The following is a 26562-nucleotide window of genomic DNA, read 5'->3' as shown; positions in this document are numbered from 1 at the left end:
CCCCGCCCCACAGGGCTGTGCGCGCGCACGCAAATGCACATCTTCTCACATGCATGCACGCACACACACATCTTCTCACATTCACGCACACACACACCACCTCACATTCACGCACACTCCCACTCTGAAAATTGAAACTGCATTCTCCACACGGGCAGCCACCCTAAAAACTCTGCCCCCCCCCCTCCACTTCTCCCTCATTCACTCTCACAGCATTCTCCACATGGACACCCACCCAGAACATTCATACTCCTACACATTCTCTCGCATTCACACTGCATTCTCAGAACAACATGTACACTCGCACCCATACATACACACCATTCACATGCACGCGCCCATATGTACATACACACCCGACATCCACTGCATGCACACATACCGAAAAGGCTTTCTTACCTGTTTTCTGAGCAGCCCCGGTCTGCTTAATCATTTTTGACCACCTGCTACGGCGCTCCAAGCAGACAGGAACCAGGAAGCAGGGTGAGGGTTCTTGTTCCTTTGTGACGTGGTGCACATGACCACGCCTGTCCCAGATGGCTGGGCCCGAGCGTCCCCTGGACCTGGCGGACGGGGCCCTCACTTCTCCACTGGGGGTTGGGGTCTCCTATACAACACAAAACGTTACATTATGCATTTCATTTGGAAATTACATTTGTGGCATGCTATATACTATACTCTCACTCCCTCAAGATAGCTATTGCCTATTGGATGATGATACCCAGGGCCTGCGTTTAACTCCTGCACATCAAATTTGTATTTCAAAACCTAGTGCTCCGCTTTATTGAATTCACTGGGGTGATTTTTATTTTTTTGCGGCTTTCACCCCTGCTTTGGGAGGCAGAGTTGGCCTTTAGCGGCCTGCCAGCTGTGGGAGACCATGTCTGCCTCCCACAGCTGGGGTGAAAGCCATTCGCACCCTGGGGTTTGTCGGGGTGCAAATGTTTTTTTTCGTTTTTCTTTCAGGAGTTTGGCATTGTTTGGGCCGCCAATCTCCTGGGGAAGGAGGTTTGGCGGGGAGGACGGGGGGGGGGGGGTTACTTTTCCATTTCTTTGCCAGAGGCAGGGAGCAGGAGGAGCGCCGGGACCGGAGCATAAAGCTCTGGTCCAGCAGGTAAGTGGGGAGTGCTTGTTCTTCTTCTTGCTGATAGATTTTTATCCATTAGCAGTGATTTTTGGATACCGAGGCTTGAGCCTCATTACTCCATCTTCTTGGGTTGAGTATGTAGTCGTGGGTTTGTTTTCTTCTTGGTCTTTGTGGTCTTGTCACAGTAGAGCTGGCTTCACAGGGTCTTCGCAGTGATGGGCTGCGGGTAGCGGTCGAAGGGGTTTGCAGTGGTGGCAGTGAGTCTTCTGATGAGAGGGTTTGGGTTCTGATCCAGTCCTTGGCAGAAGTTCTTACTCAGCTTCGCTAGATGTTCGTCCAACATCTCGATGTCCAGGTCTCTGTGAAGGTCTGCTATCCTTGTGAAGATTGGAGCTCCAGAAGATATCCGCAGGGCCTTGTTCTGGACTATCTGAAGACTTCCGGTGTCGCTCATGGCAGGTCATCCATACTGGGGAGGCATACGCCAGGGTTGGTCTGATGATCGCCTTGTAGACGTTGATCTTTGTCCGGAGGGGCATGGACTTGCTCTTCAGGAGTGGGTACAGCGCTGCCATCTTTCCTGTTGCCTTCTGCTGAGTATTCTCGAAGTGGGGAGGGAGGGACGGGAGGTTTTTACCGTTTTTGGCGGTGAGGGGGCAACAGGGAAAGGCTTTCAATAAGAGAGCGTCACCAGGGGAAAAGTGGGCGGGGCATGTGTATTCTCGCCCATTGTTCCAGCCACCTGATTGGCTCAGCGCCCTTTCCCGGGTGTGAATCAGCATAATGATATAAAGGGTAACATGATGTGAAGTAGCCTCACAATTTTGAACCAAGAAACGCCCAAACTCTTCAGTCTCACCGGTGGGACAGTGCAGGTTGCTGGCCGACGAGCTAAGACGATTGGAGAGCCCTGGCACGTATTGTTTTGCAAATTAAGCAATGGCTGATCTTCCAGGCATTGCCCTATTCACCCATCTGAACCTGCTTCCTGACTAGGAAAATCGAGCGTGTGAAACCTATTATCACTGATTAATGGACGTATAGCCTACTGTGTTGTGAGAATGAAAAAGCCATCCTTTGGACACTCCGTTCAGTCTTTTGTCACTCTACAAAACGGGGACAGTAAGTGGGGGCGGGGGTATTAATCACAGATCCAACATGTGCAGAAACTGATCTGCGTTCATCCTTCGTTTCCGTTTAAAATTTGCTGCTGGGAAAGTGTGCTTCTGTAAAACAGTTGTTGCATGAGAACAGCCTTCCTTCTGCAGGTATACAATTTTGCAAGTAGTGATTTTTCCAGCAAGGCATCATCGTCCCCAGGTTCATAGACGATGGATGTTTGTGGCATCTTACTTGGCATTGGGAAGGTATCTTCAGCACCACACTTCGAGCATTCGATGAAAATAAACACCATTCCAGCCACAACATACTCACCTATCTCTCTTTTATATCCCACTATGTTCTGGTCAATGCAGACTAGGGGCATGTGTTCCCTGGGAGGAACTGAATGCTCCGTAGTCCGACATGTGACCACTATGGGGGTGAACTGGTACAGTATTAAAAAAAAATGAATACAATGATGAAACCCTGATGTTGAGGTATATTTGTGCATGTTTACTGGTCAGAAACCGTTCCTTCCCCAGCAGTGTATATCCACACACTGCTGTTTCATAAGCTTGCACCAACGATGCAACCCCCCCCTCCCGCCTCAACATCTGAGAGGATGTCTAAGGTCAGCACACTTAGTCTAGGCTTATGAATTTTAGAGGTGGCTACGTTTCCTGCATAGGTGTTATGGAGCAGATGCATTTCTAGAAGGATTTGATCTGCAAATCTCAGATTCAACAAAACCCTTGGGCTTCACCGTTGACTGCAGCCTGTTCTTAGGGAAACACATAGCCAAGAAGGCCCAAACGGCCTTGCTCCAAAACTCCACCTGTGAGGGGTCGGAGTAAGGAGACACTGACACAGGTAGTGGTTTTACCAATCGGTGCTCCAGATAGGATTTTGAAGTGGGAGTATTTTACCCCCTATTTTTGAAAGTTGGGAGTAAAATGATTTATTTAGGGAGTAAAAACACCGTCCCCAATGGGAGTAGTTTACAAACGTGTAAAAATATGTTCAACTGTAAAACAGAAATATTCTTGTGAGAAATACTTCTTTGCACCAAATTATTCATGCACATTAAAAGATACATTTGACCTCTACCATAATTATAGTTTCTTCCTGTGGTACTACACAAACTACTGGTCCAAACACATCCATGGATCTGTTTAGGTGAACGCACCTATGTGTCCATTTCCCTTTTTTTTAAAAAAACATTTATTATTCAGAGTATTTCTACTCCCTATTTTTATTTGGGGGAGTATTTGCCTATTTTTATTGAGTAAAAGTGGCTGATACACCCCATCTGTAGGGCTGTTAACTGTTAGGGAGAATTCTCATTCTATGGCTAATTTCCCTTACCTATAGAGTCCCCCAGCAGCTTTACTGGATTTGAAGGGTTTGTTTCTTTTTCCTGATAAGAGTGAGACTCTTTTTCCCACTCTTAGGCATTTTTGCTATGTGTGTTCTAGACTATTTTTGTGTTTAATGTCTATGGGATTTTCTCAACCCCATAGGAACCATCTTTATTCACATGTGTCACACAGCATCCTCAGTGCAGTGACACAGGGGTGTCGTAGCGACTCCCAAACATAGACTCCATACCCTGGGACTGACTGTCTCCCAGGGCATGTAAAGTCCCAATTGACTTTACTAGTCAATTTTTAGGACCTAAACCAGTAAAACCCATCTTACTATGGAAGTACTGGAAAGGGTTAATAGTTTTTCCCTTATGTTCATTTTCTAGAGGGTACCGTACAGTCCCTCTCTCAAAAGTTTCTGGCTGGTGGCAGTGGTTACTACCGTAAATATTCGACCGCGAATATTTCTCTATGGGATTTTCCCATTGTTCAAGGCTACCACTTTTTCTGACAGCCTCTAACATACCGCCGGTGCATTTGAATATTTACTTGACTACTGGAGGTTTTATTTGCCAGAACTTTAATATAACTTCTTTCTCGTGTCTTTCCCTAATCTCCTAACCCAGGTCGGGGATCCTTTGTTTGTCCTTTTGGCAGGCTTCTGGCAAGAAGCCCTCCTTTCGGCGCCACTGAGTCTGGGGTGGGTCCATTGTGTGGGAGGGGGAGTAGGACCCCTGGACAGGGTTGCCTCCGCAACCCATGTCGCACTCTATCCTGATAGGCTGGAGGGTCTCCCGCCGAGATGACCACTCCACTGTGTGAGTGACAGCTGGGCTGTATGAATGGGGATCTTTTTGCATAAAAGCAGGGTCCTGAGGACTGGAAGAGCAAGACGTCGCCACTGGAACTAAGAAGCCGAAGAGGAGAGAAGCCAAAGACACCTGCAACGACAACCACCGGTGAAGCCCTGCTGCAGCGTCTCATTACTTTTCTCCACACGACGAGAGAATATCTTCATCTGAAAGAGCCTTCTTCCCTTGAGCTGGTGGGGCCAACCAGTTTGCCAATCGCCTTCCCGGACCTGCCTTGGTCGAATCTCCCGTACCCTGTTCTCGGAGGCCGGATAGCCAGGCACCAGTCCACCCGGACCGCGATTTAAAGGAGCGTACCTTTTATTCGTCGGGCAGCACCACGGCTGGTTTCATCCCTGGGTAGTGCAGTAACTCGAACCTTCCTCCACGACGAGAGCCTCGCTTCCTCTGCTGGATCACCCGAACTACAGGAACTACTAGGAACAACCGCCACCGCTGGAGCCACTTTTTCATTTAAAGGTACATTGTTCCGCCAGGCCGCCCTTTCTTCGCGGTAGCACTAAAGGTGTTTTAAATCCTTTACCTACCTATTGGGTTGGGTTGGCCGCCTCTCTCTCTTAAAATTGTCTTTTCAACTTCTGCATCCACCTTTTCAAATTCGTTAACCAAAGACTTGACTGCAGCTACAAGAACATTTTGCTCCTGGGCCCTTGCCCTGTACCACGGACTCTGACTCTGGCACAGGCCTACTGACTCTGGCTACGTTTGTTAGACCTGCCTTCTTTAGAATGATTCTCATCTAGAACTGTGTGGTGCACCCATTTCTTACAACTACCCTTTCCTTCCCATTTTGAAACCTTGTGAAATGCCATTTTGCTCAGTTTTCATTTAAGTATTGCCTATACTGATGCACTGTCTTGCTTAAACCGGTTCACAAACTTATGGGAAGTGTTGCTGGGGTGTGTAAGAAAGTAATTCTGAATAACTTGTGTTTTCCCTCCCTTGTGAGAAATTGCTAGAGCATCCCTTGTGTGTGGTTTTCACTGTGCCGTTTTGCTCAGTTTTCACTCTGGTTCACTTGGTCTACAATTTAACTTGGGAGTGTGTATATTTTTCCTTTGACTTAATTTAACTTGCTTGATGACTGTGATACATGTGTTTTATTAGAAGTGTATAAAATAAATATAGAACTACTTTTTAATACAAAGCTTTGGTCAGTGTTTCCTTGTGCCATAGTACTGTAGGCCTATGGTGTAAAACCTGAATACTGCTCATCTCCCTCTTGAGATAAGTCTGACTGCTCAGCCACGGCGATTTATTGATCTCACCTGTAGTCTTAATCTTCTGTAGTGCTCCTAAGGGAACTGCACAGGATTCTGCCTAACATTAATAATAATGCTTTTATTTAAATAATAAAAGGGTTTGGAAAAATGCCTCGCTAGCCCTGAGGGTTTTCCATGCCTCAAAAAACTAACAAATGAGACGGTCATCAGGATATCCAAATAAATGTCCACTGTCCTGCTTCTAAAACCTATTCTGACCCTCACACTCCAATGCCACAAAGTACTATGAGGGGGAAAATAATATGTTGGCTTCTTCAGTCAATGAACCACGTTCCAATTGGTAAAGTAACGCCAACTTATACTTTTGAGCAAGTGACCACCTTCCCTTAGATGATGACAAATGATGCCAATTCAATGCCAAGGGAACAATCCTCTTCCTTGTTGTTTCCTGCCCATTACTGTCATGAACATTGGGTAATTCAAACACAGATATAACAAATTACTTCATAAGGTTCTCTTGCGTCACCCACTATTTGGGAAGTGACTTTCTTCCCTGAGAAGTGGATTTTATAATGCCAGGGTGACAATCCTCCTCCCTGGTCTTTCCTCTGGTCGTATTATGCGAGAGATTGCCTTTTTTTTGTGGGTAAATGACGGTGTGCAATGTCCCCAGTGTCAGGCCAAGGTTGCATACTCTCCTACCAAGTATTGACAATGTTATGCCCAAATATAGTTTCACCAAATTAATGGGGCAAAGAAGAAGGGTTATAAGAATGACCAAAATAAATTCCAGACCCCAAGCGAATGTTTCTTGCCGGCTCCGTTGTTTGCATTTACACCAAGGGCGTGCTGTCGATACCCCAACTGGGATTTGGGGCTTTGCTTGATGTCGTCCAGAAACTATTTGCTCTTTGCAGTTTTTTAGTGTCGCCTTGGTGTCTCGGAGGTTCGGTAAATAGTCCGGTCTTCTCTCCCCGTTTTCACGGCTTCCCATGATGCTGCTTTAAAATTTGCTTCCGGATCGTTTTAAATAAAATAAGACCCAAACAACACTCCTCACTACTGCGAGGAAAAAGCAGCTCAAGGAAATAACATGAAATCCTGCAGAAAGCAACCTTGTTACGTGCTCTGCAGGAGGATAACACCTCAGTGCCCGAACATTCCATTGTGGCGAAGAAGCAACTCAGGCTCTACCCACAGTAATAAACTGCCCAAGGAAACTAAAAAGAAGCATTCCAATGTCTTGCGTGAAGCGTCAAGAAACCAGCTTAGGCTCAGAATATTGGAGTTTAACACGCTTTTTGAAGCGGCACAAGAAAGACTTGGTTTCGGATGTGGGGTTGGTTGGGGTGGGGTGAGGTGAGGCTGCAGACTGTTTATCTGTTTGTACAAACGATGCCTGTCTCTAGCTTTGGACCCTGCTGTGCCCATCATGAAGAGACACCAGAGGAGCACGTTTTGTAATCTTGTTGCAACTGTGGCACAGAAGGGCTAATTGCTGGTTATTGGGCCTGGCCTAGGCTTCAAGTGGCCCTTTAAACTCAATGCACTTTTTATTTTTCCAGGTGGTGCTCGTAAGCGGAAGGGGGAAGCATCTGCTGGTCCAGAACAACCAAAGAAAAGTGTTTTGCCCGCAGATGAAGAATGCGGGCCACAGCTGGAGCTGCGCTGGGAATGGCAGGGCGATGGTGACGTCTGGCACTGGTATTCACAGGAATCCAACAAAGAAATCACAGAGGCCTTTCGGTTAGTGCTGGGTTCTGAGCACTGTTTCCTTGTTTTATATATCGAGTTAATGGTGATTAAAAAAATTATTTCTTTCCAATGCTCACCGAGGGGTTGTACGAGATAAATAGTTTGAAAGGGGTATGTAATTTGGTATCCAGATTAAATGTATTGCCTGCAAACATTGCCCCTTTACTTTTCTTTCCCTTCTCTCTTTCAATAAGTTTAAGGTTCTACCAGCCATTTGATATATCCTTGAGACTTGTTCAATTTCAGAAACTCTAGTTCTGACAAAGGAAGAGTCTTGCGAAAGGCTTTGAGCCTGCCAAATTGCACTCCCGTTATTTACATTGGGTACGAATCGAGCCTCTTATCCATGCAAATGTATTTGAATTGGAAAGCGCTTTCCTTATATAGGAAGATTCTCATTGGCACTGAACATTCTTTGTTATCAATTTCACCTTGAAATGAATAAACTTCAGTTTGACTGTTTTACTCATTTCAAATCTAAATGTGAGAATACCCTTGAAAAATTGAATGTAACTAGACCTGCTTGTACTAACACTGATGGAAGTAAAAAGGAAAGATTACGAGTACGATTGGGCCAATACCTGCGACCAGTGAACCTCCTATAAATTAGGCTACAACTTGACTCTAGAGAACAAACGATTGGGGGATGTTACTCCTTACATTGCTAGATCTCCAGATGGTTGTGCTCTCAGAACCTTCCTTCGATTCAGGTTGAGCCTACTTTATACAAAAGAAATACTTTTGATTAGAAAACGTTCAGTGGATAATAAATGTAGATTTTGTCAGTCAGTCGTGGAAACATTACAACATTTACTTATAACAGCGGAGTTGGGAGCAGAGGTGGAGAGCAGTCTGCAGCAGTCCACATCCTTGTGCAGGAAGTCAGCTTTATTAACCCAAACACACTGCGGAGCGGTGAGCGGAGTTGGGAGCAGAGGTGGAGAGCAGTCTGCAGCAGTCCACATCCTTGTGCAGGAAGCCAGCTTTATTAACCCAAACACACCGCGGAGCGGTGAGCGGAGTTGGGAGCAGAGGTGGAGAGCAGTCTGCAGCAGTCCACATCCTTGTGCAGGAAGTCAGCTTTATTAACCCAAACACACCGCAGAGCGTTGAGCGGAGTTGGGAGCAGAGGTGGCGAGCAGTCTGCAGCAGTCCGCTGCAGACCCGAAGAAGACCATAATGGAGCCCGAGGTACGTCCGAAAGGGAGACCCGTCAAGAAGCTGTGTGTGACTGGCTCGGAAATCAGCAAAGAGACAGATGCGAAGTCGGAGACACCCTCTGCAAGAAGTAAAAGATCAAAGACCTCTGTGAGTGCGGATTGGAAAGCCCCCAATTCGCTAAACAAAATCGCAAATGAAGTAGAAAACGTACCTGACCCTACCACAGCCCCGTCAACAAAAACAATGGTCTCGGCTTTGGCTGCAGAGCCTGGTCTGGCATCCTCGCGGCAGCTGAGCTCGGGCGGCTCCTGCGGCTTCCGGACTGTAGCGCCACCTGGCGACGACGAGGGCGCGGTTCGGGAGCATTTCGAAATGGAAGATGGTGAGCGAAGAAGTGAGCGAAGAAGTAAAAGGAAATCAGCCGTCTTCCCCCCCCCCCCCGTGGCCACGAGCCGCCCTGTCCCCGCCTGTCTGGCGAGTGCTTCGAGTGCGAGAGCTGTCGGAGGACAGCCCGGCCGCGAAGCAAAGCGGAATGTTTGTGGCGGAGGGGACACGGCGCCGAGGAAGAAGATCCTGCTGTGTGGACTGGGATAGACGGGCGACGCCCTGAAGTACTGAAAGGCGCACCAGGTACTCCACTTCCGCAACATTCATCAACGGCAGACATCGGAAGCAATCCATGTGCCAGGTCCCCCGCCGCAGATGGACAGACAGCGGGGCCCGAAACCCAAGATGGAGGCAGGCACTTGGAGGTAATCATAGGGGAAAAAAGGACTGATCCAACTGGGAGACCCCCAGTTGGGAATTTAAGCAACATGGATCAGCCACGGAATTCCATAAATATAAAGGCAATGATCCATCACCCTAGAATGGACAATGATGAAGCCATAGTGCTAACAAAGGAAGTCTACACTTTGAACCAGCCGGGCAAAGAGGCTGGAGCACGTTCAAACGCGCTGGTTAAAAATGTGGACAACAAGAGCGTGATAAACAGCCCGCGGATGGACGGAGATAGAAACACGGAGAAGGATTTACTCATTGACTGTGAGTTTTTATCTGAGGAATCAGAGTGAACCTGCAAAACAAAGAACAAATCCCTCAAAGAAAAAAAGAACGAAAACAAAAAAAGACCCTAAATTGGCAAAAGCGAAAAAAGCCATAACGAACAAGAGATTGGGAAAGGAGGTAAAAGAATTAAAACTGATACCTAAAGGCCCCAGAATGACCAAAAGAGGTACCTCCACCAAAAGTCTAATCAAAACATCCTCATCGTACCCTCTCAAGGCTTTCTTTACACCACAGGTCAAAAGAAAATATACTACGGAATTTGAGGTCTCAGACGCAGAGATGCTCGAAGTGATACACGATTACACCCCAGGCTCAAAGCAGAATAAAAAGGATTTAATTGGGCGCCACGCACCAACAATAAATACGACTCCCGCTGAGCCCCAGACAATCGAGAAAAAGTAGCATTGCGGAGGAAGGGATAAACAAAAAGGGAGGCAACCAAAGGGACATGCATCAAGCACAAAACAGGGCCCTGGAAAATAAGGAAATAAACGACGATTCCAAAAAAGCGAATCTGCCGCCCCAGATCCAATCCGCACTAGAAAAGCCATCTGAGGAAGTTCTAATGACGGAAGACTCTACGCCAATAAACCAACCGCAAGAGGATCCAGGCCGAAACTCCAAATTGGCTGGAAAGGAAGAGAGGCATGCATGGACTAAGCCGCATCTGGAAACGGGCATTCTTAAGACTCCTTTTGGTCTGATGTCGGACGGCGAGGGCCCTGTGCGGGCTTTCGAAGCTCCAAAACAAAGAATCTCAACTGGCAGAATTATAATTGATCAAGACCAAAGCACGCTGATAGAACTTTCGGCTCTAGATTCACCGGTTCCCCGAAGAAGACACGAGAAAAGCCATACATCGCCAAAAAACCGGCGCCTCAGCGACATAGCGGCAGGAATGCAGAAGGTCTCACCCAACAAGAAACCGGACATGGTAGCAATCATGTCAGCAATGTCAGTGGTACTTTCACCATTCTGCAAATTGTATGAAGCCATCAAAGAAGAGATCCGCGACAACACGGCAATCTTGACAAATATGATTACAAAAGTCTCACATGTGGAAAGCTATATAACGGACGTAAAAGAACTGAAAAAGACTCATCAACTAATACGAGACAACAAAATTGAAGAACTGGAAAGAAAGATTCAAGCCCTGCAGCGATGGAACGGTGCTCACATGGAGACTCAAACTGATCCATCACAGAACCACCTTGAAGAGGGGACGCGGAAAGGGATAATCAACACATCTCCCCCGGACGGGGCTACCGACCCAAAGTTGGAAAATCCAGCCCAAAGCAAAAAGGGTGAATCGTCAAAGACAAAAAAGAGGTCAGCCAGTCCTAATATTGAAGAAACCAGCTCCTCTACCTGAAGAAAAAATAGTCCCAGTGGAGGACGAAGCAGAAGAACTCACTAAAACAAGATCTCCAAAAACAACAGAGGAGTGCTTCACAGACTCGGTCCTAATGAACTTATCTCAACACTGGGAACGTAATGATTCAACCACCAACGAGGACGATAACATGTCTTCGAAAAGGATTAAAGAGAGGGGCAAGTCAGGTGTCCGGATGAATGCTATGCCAAAGAACAACCAGTCGGGAATAGACCAGGGCGGAAACCAAGAGAGGCAACACGAAAACTCACTGAGTAACAAAAAAGAGACACGAAAGCAAGGATCAAGATAATCTGCCATCACGGAAAATAAGTTGGAGAAGTAGGACCGAGTGTTACCATCAGAAAACAGTAAAAGAGATTTGTCTATTCAGAATAGAACAACAGGATGCAAAAAAGGATTTCCTAATACTGAATAGGCCTACCGTCGTCCAGATAATGAAGAAAACAAATTCACTACGAAACTTCAGAAGCGAAGATTTAAACCTAGTAGAACCATACCACAGTAGGAAAATAGCAAAAGCATACCTTCACATAAAAGTGGATGGTACAAAGCATTTTGATCAATTGGCCTTTGAGGAACTTAAACAGAGGGGCTTTCTTCTAATTGAAATAAATAAAGCGGAGAGAAAGGAGACCGAAGGCGGAATAAACAGCATGCAAGGGAAAAAACACAAACAGAAAATGAACAGCAGAGCAAAGACGGAAGTCCAGTGGGTCAAAAGAATAGCGAGGATTGGACTAAAGCAGACCAGCGACATGGGCTTGGAAACAAATGCAATGAGGACCACAGAAGGACCACTCCTAGCAGTCCCAGGAAAGAGAAGCACCTCCTGGAGAGAGCAGAAAAGGAAAGCACAGAGAATGTTTCGAGCCGTGTATTCAAGTTAGAACAACTGGACCCAAAGAAAGACCATGTGCCATTAAATCGGCCGACTATTCTGCAGATAATGAAGAGATCAAAATTTTTAAACAACTTAAGATCAAAAGACCTGAAGTGGGTTGAACCTTATCATATCGACAAAAGAGCCAAAGCCTACATACACATCAAAGCAGAAGCGGCGAGGGAAATCGACCAGTCGGCATTTAAAGAATTGGAGCAGATGAGTCTCCGTTTGACAGAATTAACCAAACAAAAAAGGAACGCAGGTGAAATCTCGAATGACACAGCGGCAAAACAGACTTTCCACCCCAAGCTACGCGACCAAGGGTATGGACAAGATAGAAGCCGGGTTTCGAAAGAGCCTCAGCACCAAACACGTAGTGGTCCCTCCTTGCAGTCAGAAACGCCGAACCGTACGAAAAAAGCAGCAGACCTGGGCCAACGGAATGGCCCGTGGAACTGGCTGACATCAGCATGGAACAAGAAAAGCACCAAATAGCAGCGAGATGGGCAATCCCCCAGTTGAAATCGTAGGAGAGGAACGGTCCTCAAAGGAACTTATCTGTCTAGGATCTTGGAATACGCGAGGACACTCGCATTTAACGATGGTTGGTGACGTGAACCTGGGCAGATTCGACATTTTATGCTTACAAGAGACGTGGCTGATGGTAAAACCTGCGCTTGACGGCTTTTCTGTTGAAATTTCTGCAGCGGAGAAAGGCCTGCAAGGAAGACCATCAGCGGGCTTACTTACAGTAATTAAAACAGGATTTGGCTTCATGGAACCACGTAAGTGGAAAGAATCATATGAGATGTTAGTGATTCTGACAACTTGGTCCCAAGGCGATAGAAAAAAGGGAGGTGATTACACGAACTTGTTAGCAATTATAAATTGCTACTGGAATCGGAAGCGTATGTCAACCAACGTATTCTGCCGAAACACGAGTACCACGATTGATCAGATATATGAAGAGTTCAAAGATATCAAAATCATCATATGCAGAGATTTAAACACAAACTGTAACATGATTCGAGCAAACCCTACCAGTAACCAACAGCAGGAAGTATGGGACTCATCCAGGGAACGAGGGAAAGCATGGAAGGATCTGATCTCCTCAAGAAATATTCAAAACATAGCCTCTTTGTTCCCTAACCAAACAAACTGTCCAACGTGAGAACGCGGGGCATCAAAAGCAACTATAGACTACATCTGCATCTCAGTTGGCCTAATTGACTGTATGGTGAGTTTTCAAGTTGAGAGTACCATCAATAGCGATCACAACTTGTTGACATGCACATGGCAAGGAAGGAGACCAATCAAAACAGGTTATCCGCTGGAAACAGAATTAAATAGCCAACAAACACGCCTAAGGCTAACTGAAGCCGACATTATGAAAATTAAAAAGGCATGGGACCGGAAAGTCATGTCCAATAGACTGAACAAGATCGATGAAAGGCCAGACTATCTACCGCTGTTATTGCCATATAAAAAACCACTGAAAGGAAGAGATCCAAAGGATGGCCAAACGAAACATGCTTTCAACAAAAAGTTGGTAGAACAAAGAAAACTGGGCCGCTGCTTGAAAAAAAAGGCTAAGAAAACGAATACCAATGAGGATTGGGAAAATTGGCACCGAGAAATAAAAAGGTACCAGCATTGGCGGAAACAACAAAAGGCAGCCCAATACCAACAGGATGCGGAGGCCATGATGAAAAGTCTAGCATCCAAGAAATCAAGTGAATTCTGGTCATTGATAAAAAGCACCGCATCGACACAAAATGCCCCATTAAGCAATGCTGTTTCGGAATCTAAATGGATACAGTACTTAACGCGGGAATTTGAAGAGTTAAAGGAACAACCAGCAATGAAGGCGTGGAAGCCGACTCCATTTTGGGTTCATTTGTCGAATCCTGAAGACATCGAAGATAAAATCAAGAAGCTAAAAACATCTAGAGCTCCAGGCCCTGATGGTCTGACAAATGTCTTACTGAAACAATTTCCAAAAGTGGTCGTTTGTGATCAGTAAGATATTCTCCGAATGTGAGGCGAAACAACAAATCCCGGAATCTTGGCAGAAAGCAGTGATCGTTCCGATATATAAAAAGGGGAGCCGGGAGGACCCGGAAAACTACAGGCCGATTGCCTTGCTCGACATCATCGGCAAAATATACGCGACCCTCCTGCTAGACCACCTTAGAGTCTGGGGAAAAAAGCAGCCAGGCAAAGGATAACCTCCAAACGGGTTTCCAAAAAAACTGAAATACTTCGATTAACATCATGATCATCAACATCCTAAAAGCTAAAGTAAAGGCGGGAGCCCCAAAGATTCATCTAGCCTTCGACTTATCTAAAGCATTTGACAAAGTTGATCGAAATATGCTGTGGACAAAACTGCACTCATGGAACTGCCCCCAGTCGGTGCTCGGCCCAATTAAAGCACTTCACTCACAAAACACCGTAAAAGTGAAATTAAGTCAGCAAGGACTGCTATCGGGTGAAATAAAGGTTAACGGAGGAGTCAAACAAGGTTGCCCTCTGGCACCAGCCTTATTCATTGCTTTCTTGGGCGACCTGCAACAAGCTGAAGCGGAGGTCAGAAGCTTCCCCCCCAAAAATGGGCAAAACTAACATCCCTAGACTGCTATACGCAGATGACGTGATCTTAATTGATCAGACAAAAATCGGATTACAATGAAAACTCTCTAACTTGGCAAAATACATCAATGACAATCGTCTAGAAATCAACAAAACCAAAATTCTGACGATCGAAAAAGCACCGAACAAAAAGGCTAAACAACTGGCCTGGTTCCTGGAAAACGTCAAAATTGAATCAGTCAAAAACATCAGATGTTTGGGAGTGGAAATCGACAGTTCGGGAACAGACATGGCGATGCAAAATATGCTATGGACCAAAGCGAAAAGATTAACATCTCAAATGAGTCATCGACAGAAAATTCGGGAAGTTTTCACTAACCCCCGCAATAAATTTCTACAAGGGGAAAGGGGTTCCAGCACTAACGTACGGGATGGAGGTCCCGCTCTGCATTCCAATGACGATCTGGAGTAGACTGGAGGGACTGGTCTGGAAAGCTGTCCTAGGAGTCCCCAAATCAACATCGACGGCGGCTATCAGAAGAGAGCTAGGCCTGGTATCCCTAGCATCCTCGGTAGACCAAAGAGCCATGAGCTTCTATAGGAGAATAATACTGGTTGAGAAGTTGCCGGCTGTTAACATCATTAAAGACGAATTGGAAAATGGCAAATGTGCAGCCCTGAACAGCTGGGCGAAAAGGAGGAAAGACAAACTAGAGGAAATTGCGTGCACAGAAAAGGAGATGATAGAGAATCCAGACAGAATCAAACCAAAAATGGAAATGATGGATTGGATTCAGACCCTGGAGTCAGCTGCAGAGAACAAACTATTAGCCCATCTCCCCGCAACTTTCAATAAAGTGAAATCTCAGTTAAAATACTGCGTCAAATTCCTAGAAAAAAGAAAAAAGAACGCTGTTCATGAAGGCAAGATTGAACTTGCTCTTAACACAGGAAATCCTAGCCATCAGGGACGCTTCTGGCAAACAAGAATGCCGTTTGTGTAATAAGATGGAGGTGAAGGAAACTGAGACATTTAGTTATATACAGTCCTAACACCAAACACAACAGAACCGTCCACCTACTTCCACTGATGGAGAACCCGTGGATGATGTGTGAAAATGACCTATGGAATAGGTTAATATCGGGTGAAACCACAAGATGGACTGTCGCAATGGTGAATTTAATAGACGCAATTTTCCGACAAATTCGAGAGATTTCAGAACTGATTTAGGAGAATTCCGGATCTACACATGGCCATAAAGAGTGAACAGAGGAATGGAGGACGAGAGGATTAGAGCTTTTTCTTAAGTTGCAACGTGTTGATAAATTTGCTCAGGTTCCCCTGAACAAATCAAATAAATAAAAAAAAACAAAAATAACATGTCCTGTCCCGAAGGAATTGAGTTTTCCTCAAAATGTGTTCATGATGTAGCACAATTGAACAGCTTTTCATTCTGGTCAAGGATATTCGATGGAAGTTCCAATTTGCTTTTAATTGCGACTGTTTTGTTTTTATCAATGTTGAAATTGATGATTATTAACTGAATGTTTTCATGTTTTGAGTGAAGCATGTATTATTTAACATTGACTGTTAATTTTAGTCGCTACTGTAGAAGAAATTTATATAGCGCATTTTCCCATTTGTATGACCTCAACGTGCTTTGTGGTAGGAATGCCCACGGGGACTGTAGTTCAGGTATGGTGAGATTTCTTAGAGGAGACTCGATATGCGTGTGTGCATTTGGCCGAGATTAGGATTTAGGAGGGTTGGCGAGGCTCCAGTAAGTAGCCCAAGACGTCAGGGACGTGGGGCAGGTGCTGAGGGTGGTTATGACTGAGTGCTAGTGCAGGAGACTCTGTGTACTGAACTAGACCGAATTTGTCATAAGTTGGCGCTGTATTCTAATGGCACAGATGTTGAGGCAAGTCTGGTGTTTCAGTGCAAAGGTTATGTGACCAGCTAGACCGTATTTGTCATAGTCGCAGCAGCATTCTAGAGTTTGTGGCTGGGAAGTCGTGCCTGCGGCAGGTGTCCACCGAAGTGGTGCATTTATACATACCGTAAACTTGGATAGAGCTTATCTTTGTTGTCACTGTCAAGTTTTCTGGCCCTATGGGCAGGCTACCCCAAGTCTGCCAGTGTGATAGACGAGTTGTACTAAAGCATCTTCTAGTTGGGACAGACATCCTAGCATGGAAAAGCCAGGCTAATGGGATTCTCTCAGCGCAATAGACAATACATTGAATAGACGTAGCTACTACATGTCTTCCATGTTCTACAGATGTTAACCAAGGTAGTCCAATAATTGCGATATAAAGGATACCTGCCCGTAATTACTGTGCGTTCCAATGGCTAACCTTAAGCAGTTGTAAGTGCAATGGGGGTTACTAAAAACTATCTTGGAGCGTCATGGGCGAGCTGAACCTTGTAGGTGTAATGCTCTAAGTGAAACACATGTTAACCTGCATGCGCTTTCCTCCAGTTGCAGGGCCAGGCCACCCACATATATCCTGGTCCAGACCCCTGTCTTGTCCCTGCAGGTAATGTAGGCAGGCTAAATCAATTGGCACCGAGGCCACGCCATACTGTCATGTTAGATTACAGAAGGGGCACTCCCAACACATCATGTTGGTGCAACTAGCAGTCTGTATTAAATGGTTTTAGGCGCACTGGTCCGGTTCTCACTTATGACCTATTACACCCCCCCGCCAAAAGTCAATTTAAGTGTGTCTGTACCCCCAATCCATCTTCGTGTGTCACCATTCTTGCCTCCCAAAGTCCACGTAAGTTCATTACATTTCCTGTCCCTAAAAATCCAAGTAAGCACCTTTCAATTGCTACTAGCTTTCAAAGTGCTTTGGCAAGTCCCTTTGATATTCGATAAGATAGGAGATACCAGTAGAGGTCTTCCAGGTGCTTACCCGTGGCGTGAGTTTGGACGTGACCCCAGTGCATATTTCATGACTTGACTGTATGTCCCAAAACATTCCAGTGGTAATGTACATGCTAACATCAGATTGTAAGGTGTTGTATACCAGTAACCATAGCCTGCCAGTCGGAGTGGAAGGCTGATCTGTGATCGTGTGCATGGAGTGGGCTGGGGGTTTAGTTTAGCAGAACGGGTGGCTGCGAAAGCCCGCCGCGAAAGAGCCAGCATCCGCTGCAACAAGTCTTGATGTTTCGATGACCCTGGGACTGGTGCTTGTGTGTGAAGTAATGTCATGTTAATGAGGAAGAAGGGGATTCAGGTTGTGGCAGGGGAAAAGACACGTTTTGAGGGCCTTTCTGAAAGCAAGGTGGTTGTCGATGCGTCAGTTGTAGAGAGGGAGAGAGTTCCAGATGGTAGGAGTTTGGATGAGAAAGAGGATCCTCCCAATCTAGTTGAGTGGGGGATAACGAGGCGAAGAGCAGCACCAGATGTGAGGTTCCTGGTGGGTTGAGAGCCTATGGGAGGTCCATCTGCTCCTGTAATAGTTGCATTTGTATCTTGCAGAACTGGAACAATGGGATACATGAGGGCACGAGCTGCAAGAGCCTCTTGTACAGCCTAACTGACTTGCAGTTCTCCTACCTCTGGTGACTCACCAGCTGCTGGCACGACTCCGCTGGTTTGGCCTGACCTGCCTGGTCAAGCGGAGCCTCCAAGAAGTTTGTTGCATGTTGGATCGAAAGTGGACCTTTCCTTGATCATTGAAAACCCCAGACTGTACAGTAGGTATTCCATGGTCTGCATATCCTCCCTTGTGCCCTCCTTGCAAGGTAAGCATACTAGCGTGTTCGGATAAGGGTACTTGTGAACCCTGCACCTTTGGAGATTCACCGCCACAGGAGCAAGGCACTTCAAAAAAGGCCCTTGATGCCAACCTGAAGTCGAAGGGTGCTCTGAGTGGGACAGGATGGTACCAAGTCAGGCCTATGTAGAAGGCTGAGTTTGGGCCCTCTTGTCCACATTCCCTTCTCTGCAGGCCACCTGTGGGCACACAAAGAAGCTCGTTCCCCCTCCGAGATTGATGATATTCAATCCTTGCTAATGTTATGTGGCAGTACCTCCTGGTGCTGCTGGAAAAAGGAAGCTGAGGGATGTTCCTGACCCTTTGATGAAGAAGCCAATGACAATGGGTGCTGGAGGGCATCATGCCAGCTCCTCTGGCCATGTCAGTATCTACCTTGTAGACTTAAGGGCGGCCTTGGAAGCCCTCCTCAATAGCTGCATACCATTAAACAGTAAATATATCCTCCTTATTGTATTGCAGGCCTAAAACCATCCAGCTTCTGCTTGGAGTGACCCTTCAACACCATCTCTGCTATTTATGCAATGAAAACTGGCATCCAAGAGTTCCATAGTGGCTCTCTTGACATTCTCCAAGATACCTTCCTGAAACAGGTTCTCTTCTTCATGCTGTTGCTCCTCTGGCAAGAACACTTCATCACACATTTCTTTAATGTGTCAGGATGGCAGCCACATTAGAGGCCCCTGACGTGAATGGGATCACCTTCCTCCCAGTAACGTCTTTTTATCAAGCAAAATACCTAACTAGCCTTGCTGCCCCAGTTTCCAGACCGTTGGCATTATCGGTTCTAACAGTGCCAACTTGCATATCCCATTCAACTTTGCAGTCGGGACAAAATCATTCTCTTCTGCAGGCTGTCAATATTCAAATAGCGATGTTCTTCCATCTTGGACACCAACCACCGAAAAACATTATTGTTGAGCGGTCATGGAGATGTTGCCCATAATTACTTGGTAGCTGTGACCCCCTTCTCCCAGGGCACCTCCTCATCTTCCACCTGAAAATCCTGACTCATCAGCGTATGTAGGCATCTGCGTCTGAGGCATTACCTTCTAAGCTGGTGCAACCTACCCAGCATGGAACTGCTGCACCCCCTCATAGACATCAAATCTGGTGCTATATCTTGCCTGCCATGCCCGGCAGCCATGACACCTCCACTTGGCCTTTCCCGGTCAACTCGCTTCCTTGGGATCACCACTGTGATAACTGAGGACGGATGGCTGTGTATTCTTGATGTCTGTATCTAGATTTGCAGGGTTCCCTAATCCATTACAGATGGGACTTCCTTAACAAAGGACTTAGCTGCTGGCCCGTTGGCACCCGTGTCCTGTGCCTCTCCGGCTACATCACCAACACCAGTGATGGAGACCAACAACAGCCCTCGACGATGATTTGCCAGACGACTGCACCATCCATGTCAGCTTTTCCTTAAACGCTAGAAGCACAGCAGCCCCTGCCTTCAATGGTAGCAGTGAGGACTACTGCTTCTTGGTGTCAATTCATTAGGTTGATTCCTGTAAAATTCTAACACTACATGACCAGAGGGTGAATTCCCTGGTCAAGAGAAGTTTAGTCCTGAGGAGACTCTAGGCACTCAACGTAAATAACTCTATGCTACAGGAGATCTACCTTATTTTAAAAGATAAGCATACAATGCCTTTTTGCCCTTTCCTTGGGCAATTCTTTGTGTCTGCCTCAACTAAAAACGAGGAACTGCAATTTTCATTTCCAAGGACACCCCATTTGTTAAATTGGGAATGCTGAAAGACCCTAACAGAAGATTAATTCTCTAAAAGGCACCCTATTTAGTCATCTGATAACTTTGATTTCATTATCTTTCGAATTAAAAGCAACATGATTTGTTGGTGACGCTTCTCCCTATATTGGCTCCCTTTTACAGAAGGGTACATTATCAGAGGAGGTGACTTTAAAATAGCCGAAGACCCTTCCTTACATAGACTCTCCCACCTACCTCTCTAAATTTTGAGAATGCTTTGGCCCTTGAAAAAGTGTTATCTGGGTCTCGTTGAGATTTGGCGATTCTTGCACGAGAAGGAAACATGCTTTACTTATTTCTCCCTTGTTCACATGGTTTCTGCTCATATTCATCTCCTTTTACTCTCAGCCTCTTTGATCCTATATGTATCAGACACTAGAACTGGCCATAAGCTACTTTCTGATAATTTGTCGGCTAATTTGAGATAGTAAGGACTCTACCTCACCCTTCCCGAGAATGGAAACTTTATGACCTTCTCCTTAAGGACCCAATTAGCCAGCAGGAAACTGCCATAGCGTTTGACATTTATTTTCATTAAATCGAGAAGCGTGATCTTTCCCCATGTGTTTTGTAGGATACCTTGAAGGTGGTTTATTCAAAGGGAATTTATCGGCTGCTCCTCTGCTTATTTTAGAATGAAGATTGGCCAGAGAACTCATAGAGAACATCATCCGTGAGAAAGAAATGGCACATGCTTGCAATGCCCCCAGGAAAGCTTTCAGGGAACTCAAGCTGGCTAGAGTAAATTTAGAAGCAGTACATGAGGCAGATATGGTTAATGCGCAACTATGAGGCAAAGCCATCTTTCAAAAGTATCCTCTTTGGTGATCTAAATTTGGGATTCAACGACATAACTGACATATCCCTTGCCTTAACAAACACCATTGAGGCGTTAGGATTCACACAACATATCACAAGTCCCACCTATGTCAAAGGACGTTTCCTAGATTGGCTGGCTGACCTCAACTGTAACTCTTTGGTTGTTTCTAACGGGCCATGTCCTTGGTCGGACCACAACATTATTTCCTTCAACATACCTACATATAACCTGTTTGCCTCCGCCTCTACCTGCTGCTCAAACAAGGAATTCACGGATCATTACCCCATTCCACATCTTTCCCTTGTTGAAGATACTCACTGAATATCAAGCCACATCTAGCGTCCCCACTATTATGGTCGACATCTACAATCAATCCCGGCCGCTTGCTGTTGACACATTAGCCCCTATGGCTAAACGCAAAGCAAAACCAATGGCTCACCTCAATGCCTGGTTCACCCCTGACCTCAAAGCACTCCACACTTCTAAACGCATAGCAGAAACCACCTGGAAGAATGACCTAACCACGCCAAACAAAGTTGAATTCGCTGCCTCATGTAAAGGCTACAAACTGGCAATAGTCCAAGCAAAAACATTATACATACAATGCAAGAATTGCCAAAGCTAACTCCACCACCTGTGAGTTCTTTGCCATATTACGGGATCTAGAAACCCCAGTCACCCTCCACTATCTGTATAAAAGACACCACTTGGTGTGCAAACATACTAAATGCTCTACTAGACATGTCTTAATTACAAAAAAAGATACCGCTACAGAAAAGTGAACTTATTACTGCAGGCACCCAACCTGACTTCAACCCCCCAGCCTGATAGCATGAGGTCCATATATTCAACTTCAAACTTCTCTCTGAGCTGGATGTAATCACAATTATGAAAGGGCTCAAACCCTCTAGATGTAAAGGGAGGGGACATCTGCCCGGCTTCAGCCATCAAAGACTGCTCGGAAGCACATTCATTACCACAATGATTAATACCTTGTTTTCATCTGGCATAGTTCCAGCCAACCTTAAAGACGCCGGAGTTCTACCTCTCCTAAAAAGAATCCTCTCTCAAACTGGACATTGCTACAAACTACCGCCCGATTAACACCGTCGCTTTCCTTCTCAAAGTCTTAGTGCAGCTTATCTACAGATCCAGATGCACTTGGAATCCTACAACCTTCTGGGCCTTCGCCAATCGGGGTTCCGACCGGGTCCTGGCACTGGTCAGCTTTATTTGACGTATAGAATTCAAACTGATGAATAAAAGGACACAGCAATCTTGCTCTTCTCCTTCTGCTTGACCTATCAGCGGCCTTTGATTTGGTGGATCACCAAATCCTCTGCCAACACCACCTCTCCTCAGCTTTTCGACCAAAGCAACCGCCTGGATCCACTGGTTTCTATCCAATAGAACCATGAGTGTTCTCCCTATCTGCTTCGGCTCCGCCAGGCCCAGTCACTTGTGGCGTCCCTCAAAGCTCTTGTGTTTCACCAACTTTGTACACTATTTTTACCAAACCACTCTTCAATCTCCTAGATGCCCAGGTTATCTCCTACACAAACTATGCAGACGATATTCAGCTTCTTCTACCTATCACAGGCGACTACCACGCCGCTGATTCCAACACACTGAGTTCGATCTACCAAACCATCCAGGCGTGGGTGGCCTCACACATGTTATGCCTTAACGATGACGAGACCGAGCTGCTTCTAGTTGGATCTCAATTGCTCTTCAATAAACTTTATATTGTGGGTATCGCCATTCTAGTCTTGGGCTAAGTCAAAACCCTTGGGGCCTACCTAGACTCTACACTGTCACTAACCAGACAAGTAAATGTGATTGCTTCCTTGGCAGCTCACACCACCAAATTGATTAATCCCTGCAGACCCTTCCTTTCCATGGATAGCTGCCTCACCATTGCTAGATCGCTTGTTTGCTCGAGATTATACTACTGTAATGCTGTACGCTGGTACAAATGCTCGAAATATAAACCTGTTGCAGGTCATACAGAATGGCTGCACCGAACATCCTGAAGAAAGATCATATCACAGGAGCCAGAAGAATTGTACATTGGCTGCTGATTCGTGACCACATCCTGTTCAAAACTCGATCACCCACATATGCCTCTGGAACCCTGCCCCACGATACCTCACTAAAGTTCAACTAAACTCGCGTGGCTAGACTCACACTGGCATCCCATATGCACTGTCTTACCACCCCGAGATTCAGACTTCAACGATAATGTGGTCTCAGCTTCCTGGTTATTGCCTCCAAGAATTGGAATGCCCTCCCACTGCCGTCAAGACCGGAGCAATCCTACTGGGCCTTCCAGAAGCATCTCAAAACACGGCTCTTCTCCCTACTTACTTAGAGGAGATGCAACTACCATGAACTGATCATTTCCATACTCCACTTGTCTGCTACTTTACCTCTGTGTTGTACTGTTGTGACTCCTGTAACCTGCGCCTTGATGCCTGCAGGTTTAGTGCGCTTTATAAATGAGAAAATAAATAAAATATGAACAAAACTGTATTAATATATGCAAGACAGTGAGGCTTAACAAGTTACTTGCATACATATTGCACTTAACATTTTTTTATCACCTGCATAAAAGACAAGAATGGAATTTTACAATACTCTGATGTTGAAAAACCTTTGATTTTCTTATTTTATTAGGATCTTCTAAGGGGTGAACATTCAGAACTTGGAACTATCCTCTCTGTTCTCTTGGATGACTCGCAAACAATTAGAGCTCGAATCACAAAAGGGGAGATTGAATGTGCAATCCACACTTTTCACAAGTGAAACTCCCCAGGGACCGATGGCTATTCAGCACTTTCCTATAAAACATTTAAATCACAATTATCATCCCCACTTCTTGATTCAGTTCCTACATCAGTCCTGGCTCGGTCACAGTGACAATGAGAGAATCTGTAACCACATTCCTATTAAAGTCTGTGATAAAGGCCTCACAATGCTAGTCGTACCGTAAATTACTCTTCATAACATAGATGCCAAGGTCTGTTTGGGAGTACTGTAGGAAGGCATGGTATCAAAGCAAGACGACACAAGTGATCACAGTTCAAGGGTGTTTATTGAACAGTAAAATGGGTGAGATAAACTCCTAATCTACACCTAAATCGAAGATGGGAGCAAGCTACGACCATCTTATAATAATAAAGTCCTAGTCTAGTCAAATAAAAATACTAAAAAACCTATTGCCAATCCTTACTGCTATGCTACAAAATAGTGTGGCATAGTGTTCACAAGAAAAGAAAGTGTTCACAAAATGATAGGTCAGGATGTTATGGGCAAGGGTCTGCCTTGCCCTAGTTTTTAGCATGGGACAAGGCGGGACTCTTGGGCTTCTCTGGCACAAGCTTAAAGTTCCTTTTTCTCTATATCGGGGTCTTCCCTTCCCAAGTCTTTTCTCATGCAAGGTTTCTTGCTTCAGAGGGCCTGATATGCCCAAAACAAAAGTTCCTTCTGCTAATCTTCATGTTGCGCGATTACCTTTCACCCTTGGAATCCCCCTCAGCCGGTCTCTGATCCTTTTTTCAGTGTCAGCCTCCCAAAGCACTTGCCAATTTAAACAGAATTCCGAAAGGCGATCTTGTCTCGCTGGGTCACTCTGTTAGCCTATGGCAAGTGTGGGCTTCACAAAATCCCAGTACACACAGCGTACCCCTCAGCTGGGCGCAAACGCCATTTTCACAATTCCCTCAGTCCAGTTCACACTTTCCACAGTTCACAATTTCTAAATCTGATCAGAAAGCGGGGTTCCCTTCCCCTAGTTTTCACTTGGCATCCCTCCGTCGGGTTCACATTTGCCACAGTTCACATTTAAATAAAGTCATTCTAGAACCCTTAGGTTCTTCCCTTTACCCAAGTCTGGGTCTCAGCCCCCCGTCAGGCTTTGCACAGTTCGTTCATCACAATGTTCTAGACTGTGTTAGGATTCACCCCAATTCGCAGGCATCCCTCAGTCGGGTTCACGTTTGCCTCCAGAACGTGTCGTCTTTTTACTGTACAAGGGGTTTGGTTTGACCCTCGTATGACCACCTTGACATCTCGCACTGGCCTCCCCGAATGCCTCTTGGTACTTGTTTCTCCTGGTTCGAGAGAGGGCACCAGCCAGAGACCTTTGAATGAGCGCCCACGTTGCGCCAGACCACTCTCTCTGGTGTCCGTTTCTCTTAAAAATGTTCAGTCTTTCAGGGTCTCCCTCCACGGGGAAGCAGCTTCTCACGAAGTTCACAGGGGTCTCCCTCTGTCGGGCTCGGACCCCTCTCATAAAATTCGTAAAGAATACTTCTCCAGCATGGGGTCTGGCATGGATTCACATGCTCATGAATATTCCCCGTCGGCAGACTGGGAATCCCCAGTAAAGAAAAAATCAGTTTGTTTCGTTTCTGAACTGTCTTTCTCCTAATAATCACTGGTATCTGGGTCATACTGCCCCCAGCCAATGACTGCCCTCTACCGAAGCCCCTCCTCTGGCAGCCGTCTTCAGATTTTTACCCCGCACGTTCAAGTGTTGGGAGTCCTCGTGCTATAGCTCTTGAGCTTTTACTGCGTTTTGCGATATATATATATATATATATATATATATATAATATAATATATATATTTTTTTCCAAAGAGTTTCATCTAATTTTTTTGGTCAATCGAGCCTCAAGCTCCACCGTTTCTACTTCCGATCAACAGGGACCTGTTTCGGAATTTTCTACGCCCCTCAAGGGCGAAGTTTAATTAAGTTTCGCTTCTTGGAGGATTCCAGAAGATCTTTGAGGCCTACCCCGCGTGGAGATGGCCCAGGACAAAGGAGACACGACGTCTGGATCCAAGCTGTTCAGGAGCAGCCCTGGATGCGGATTGCAGAATGTCTTCAAGGAGGACGAGCATTCCAGATGCCTCTACTGTCTTCACAACAAAACAAAAGACAAAACGCACGTGGAGAAGGACTGTGTGTTTTGCAAGAACATGTCGAAACGGACCATGAGGGATCGGCGTGTCCGGCTCGCCAACTGGCTGGAAGGGAAGTGTTCAGCGGTAGGTGAGAAGAAGAGGTCCGAGCGACGGGGGCCCAACATAAGGCAAGGCACTGCGAGTCCACGGGCACCGGGAGCGCCGACCGGTCGGGCTCCTTGGCTGCGAGGCAGGGCACACTTTCACCGACGCCATCAACCACAAGCCAATGCTTTGGCTCAGGGGAGAGGAAATCGGAGAAGCCCAGATTGATCCCGACGGAGACAGCCGAGGGGGACCGAGGTGGTGACCCTCGCCCCCCCCCCCCCCCCCAAGTGAAGGCCTCACGGGCGCCCAAAGTCGTGATGAAGGCCCTGATTCACCAGGCTAAGGCCTCTATCGAGGGAGTCGCAGCGGCCCTGGCGAAGCCTGTGGAGGCTATCCCAGTGGAGGCGACCTCGGGGCCCAGAGTTTCCCTGCCACCACGGAGGGAATCCTCTTTTCAGCCCATCGATAAGACCCCCGTGAAAGCCCTAGTGGAAAAAGAGGGGGGGGGTGGTCATCACTGACACTGATACAGCCTCTGAGGATGAGCTGGCTGGAGTCGTGAAGATCCTGAACAAGAAGTTCGAGAAAGTCCGGTCCCACGGGAGGGATCCTGACAAGGCGGACGAGGAAAGCGATGGTGGTGCCAATGAGGAGT

The 26562-nt window shown here is 46.2% G+C and overlaps 1 protein-coding gene across 1 annotated transcript in view; it reads left to right on the top strand.

Moving 5' to 3' along the window:
• PARP2 (poly(ADP-ribose) polymerase 2) overlaps positions 1-26562 on the top strand; it is a 695158-nt gene that overhangs the window by 84482 nt on the left and 584114 nt on the right. The window contains exon 2 of the mRNA XM_069651725.1: positions 7213-7393. Coding sequence (XP_069507826.1) covers positions 7213-7393 — 181 coding nt within the window. The remainder of the gene's footprint in view (positions 1-7212; positions 7394-26562) is intronic.

This window comes from Ambystoma mexicanum, chromosome 3p, assembly GCF_040938575.1.
Source record: "Ambystoma mexicanum isolate Mex_15411 chromosome 3p, UKY_AmexF1_1, whole genome shotgun sequence".
Taxonomy (NCBI): domain Eukaryota; kingdom Metazoa; phylum Chordata; class Amphibia; order Caudata; family Ambystomatidae; genus Ambystoma; species Ambystoma mexicanum.
This window is presented reverse-complemented; position numbering and strand designations above follow the sequence as displayed.